The sequence below is a fragment of the Quercus lobata genome, chromosome 9 (assembly GCF_001633185.2).
Source record: "Quercus lobata isolate SW786 chromosome 9, ValleyOak3.0 Primary Assembly, whole genome shotgun sequence".
Classification (NCBI taxonomy): Eukaryota; Viridiplantae; Streptophyta; class Magnoliopsida; order Fagales; family Fagaceae; genus Quercus; species Quercus lobata.
Window position 1 is genome coordinate 50,013,263 of NC_044912.1, and position 3,350 is coordinate 50,016,612.

General features: G+C 36.4%; 1 protein-coding gene across 1 annotated transcript; it reads left to right on the plus strand.

Annotated features, from left to right (window-relative positions):
• Positions 1–335: 335 nt before the first annotated feature.
• On the plus strand, positions 336–2,969 carry LOC115958981 (cytochrome P450 82G1-like). Its single transcript, XM_031077262.1, has 2 exons — positions 336–1,291; positions 2,173–2,969. The coding sequence occupies exons 1-2, from the start codon at positions 356–358 to the stop codon at positions 2,791–2,793; spliced, it is 1,557 nt and encodes a 518-aa protein (XP_030933122.1). The 5' UTR covers positions 336–355; the 3' UTR covers positions 2,794–2,969.
• The last annotated feature ends 381 nt before the right edge of the window (positions 2,970–3,350 follow it).

Consider the following 3,350-nt stretch of genomic DNA (forward strand, 5'->3'; position numbering starts at 1 on the left):
AATCTTTAACAATAAAATTAACAGTCTCAATAATTCAAATGAAATGAAGAGGATCTATAGCTTGTGTTGAATCTCACATCAAGTTTATACTACATTGATCTAGGAAATATAAGCAAATACAATAAGTTCCAAATTCAACTTGACTAATTCTTTTAGTGTATAATATAGATTTATTTAGTGATTTTCTTGGGTTGTCACAAATAAATTAACATCAAATAGTTTTTATTTTTTGTTGTCTTTTTGGCATATAGCGAAACTGTGGTTGGCCCTTTGCTTGGGTTGGATTGTGATACTGGTACTATAAATACACTACCCACTCTCACACAACTTGCCATCCCAACTTCTTAAGACCACCATGGAGTTTTGTTATCATATCCTAACTATTTTAGGGCCTTTTACTTTGATAGTAATCTTTATTGCCTTAAACAACAAATCAAATACCAAGAGGGGTTACACCAAATGCATTGAAATCCCTCAACCCTCTGGGGCATTACCAATCATTGGCCACCTTCATCTTCTAGGAGGCCAAGAGCCAATGGCCAAAATTCTTGGAGCCATTGCCGACAAATATGGCCCATTCTTCTCACTCAAAATGGGTATCCATCGAATGTTGGTGGTGAGTAGTTGGGAGATGGTAAAGGAATTCCTAGCTACCCATGACAAAACTTTTGCTACAAGGGCCAGCATAGCAGTTGGAAAACACTTGTTTTACAACAATGCTATATTTGCACTTGCTCCTTACGGTCAATATTGGCGTGATGTGAGAAAGATGGCCACTCTTGAGCTTCTCTCGAGCCATAGGCTTGAAAAGCTCAAGCATGTTCGATTCTCAGAAGTGGAGTCTTTGATCAAAAACTTGCACTTGCTTTGTACAAACAACAAGGTGGTGACTCTTAGTGAGTTGTTCGACCACATGACCTTCAATATCAGCCTTCGGATAATTGTTGGTAAGCGATTTTCTACCACCACATATGGTGAAGAAAAGAGTGAGGCATGCCGTTTCCGAAGTGCCATAAAAGAGGCTCTTTATCTTAGTGGCGTGTTTGTGTTGTCTGATGCTTATCCACATCTTGAATGGATGGACCATAGAGGTCATGTGAGTTCCATGAAGAGGACTGCTAAGGAACTTGACTCGGTGCTTGAGATTTGGCTTGCTGAACATCTTCAGAAACGACAAGAGCAGAAGAGTGACGGTGAAAGCGATTTCATGGACGTGATGCTATCAAGCTTTCCGGAGAATGTTGAGATTTCGGGGCATACCCGCGACACTATTGTCAAGGCAACAGCACTGGTACGTTGTTATTATAAACTTTTCAAAAATGTAATAGTAAGTAATGGGAAAGGTTTTTGTACATACTTGTATGTTGTTGCATAATTGAGTTATGTGGCAAGAGAAAAAGACAAGCAACATGACATTGCTCAATTTTGAACCTAGAAGAGAGAATTATAAAAATTTAATCTTGATAAGTATCATCTTAAATTTTAAAGTGAGCTCAGAGTGATTCATTTATGGGCAAAATCACTATATTTATTTGATGAGCATGAGGGGCTTGTTTTGGAGAAATTATAAGGTCCTTATGGTCGACAAGTGACGTGATCCACCATTTCACTAAAAGACTCCCCACTTGTTTGAAATTGTTGAGTTATAAATTTTTTTTAAAACAAAAACTGATTACTGACTTAGTAATTTTAACCAAGTATAAGTTTTTTAGTAGAATGGTGGACAAGTAATGTGGTCTACTATGAGAATAGTATAATTTCTCCTTGTTTTGTGAGAATGACTTTTTGAAAGTCGCTCATTGAAAAATAACACACTCCACCAAGAAATAGTTTTATTTTGTGAGCCCATCGGGCCACCATTCAATAATTTTTTTATTTTTTTATTTTTTTTTTGAGGAAACATTCAATAGTTTAGGATCCGTTTAGATTAAGAGGGAAATGAGGGGGAGTAGAGTAGAGTAGAGTTGGCTGAAAATAAATTAATTTTGAGCAAATTCTACTCTACTCTCATTCTCTCCTCCTTAATCTAAACAGACCCTATGTGGGAGACATTTAATAAGGCAATTTAGGCTCATACTTTAAGGGAGTGTATTAAATTCATTATTTCCTTACAATTGAAGATTTAGGGACAACTGATAATTTATTGTTGTGTATGCGTGTGTTTTTTGGCAGATTCTCCTCCTTACAGGAGCAGGAAGCACATCTACTACACTAACATGGGCAATCTCCCTGCTTTTAAACCACCCAAGTGTGCTAAAGGCTGCCCAAGAAGAGCTAGACATGCACGTAGGGAAAGATAAATGGGTGGAAGAATCTGATATCAAGAACTTAAAATACCTCCATGCCATAGTTAAGGAAACCTTACGTTTGTATCCACCGGGTCCCCTTACAGGAATACGTGAGGCCATGGAAGATTGTACTGTTGGTGGCTATTTTGTACCAAAGGGCACTCGTTTGCTCGTTAACATATGGAAGTTGCAACGAGACCCACGTGTGTGGTCGAATCCATCTGAATTCCAACCAGAGAGATTCATGACAACTCATGCAGACATTGATGTTAGGGGTCAAAATTTTGAGTATATTCCATTCAGTTCTGGAAGAAGGTCATGCCCCGCAATCACATATGGCATGCAAGTGGTTCACTTGGCACTAGCTCGTGTGCTTCAAGGATTTGATATGACAACCATGGCAAGTGAGAAGGTGGACATGCTTGAAGGACCAGGAATTGCCTTACCTAAGGTTAACCCACTTGACGTTGTACTCAAGCCTCGCCTTCCCATGGAGAGTTATTAATGGGTGTGAAGCTAATACTTCAATCTCAAGATTATTGCGCAAAATGTACTCATTTTAGGAAAAATTATTATGTACTCCTAGAATAAAGTAACGTGGTATTCTATCCTTTTATATATATAATTCATACTTATCTTAGTGGTATTGTCTAATAACAATTGGCTTATTATTGTGGTTTAGTATCTACTCTTTTTTTAAAATATCAAATTATTGAAATTAGTAATTGTTTCAATATGCTTAAATCACATAATTTGGATTTTGAAATCTATTGAAGATATATATTTTTGAAACATGATTGCATGCAACATTTCTCATCAAATGTTTCAACTCATAATAAGGGATTTAAATAAATTCTTTGACTTATTAAATACTCATATCACATATCCTTAAAGCTGAAAGAACATATATAGAGCTTAAAGCTAAAGGAGCTCAAACTTAGGTGCTCATAATATCTAAGCCCAATGATTAGAGCTTATTATAATTAATTCCACCTTAGCATAAACTTATTGAGTAATACTGTAGGTACAAATTATTTTACAACATTTTAAAAAGCTATTGAT

Bases quoted from the DNA above. Each gene is read 5' to 3' on its own strand.
- LOC115958981 (XM_031077262.1), top strand. From the start codon at position 356: ATGGAGTTTTGTTATCATATCCTAACTATTTTAGGGCCTTTTACTTTG. The intron at 1,292-2,172 runs GTACGTTGTTAT...GTTTTTTGGCAG, and splicing joins TTGTCAAGGCAACAGCACTG to ATTCTCCTCCTTACAGGAGC.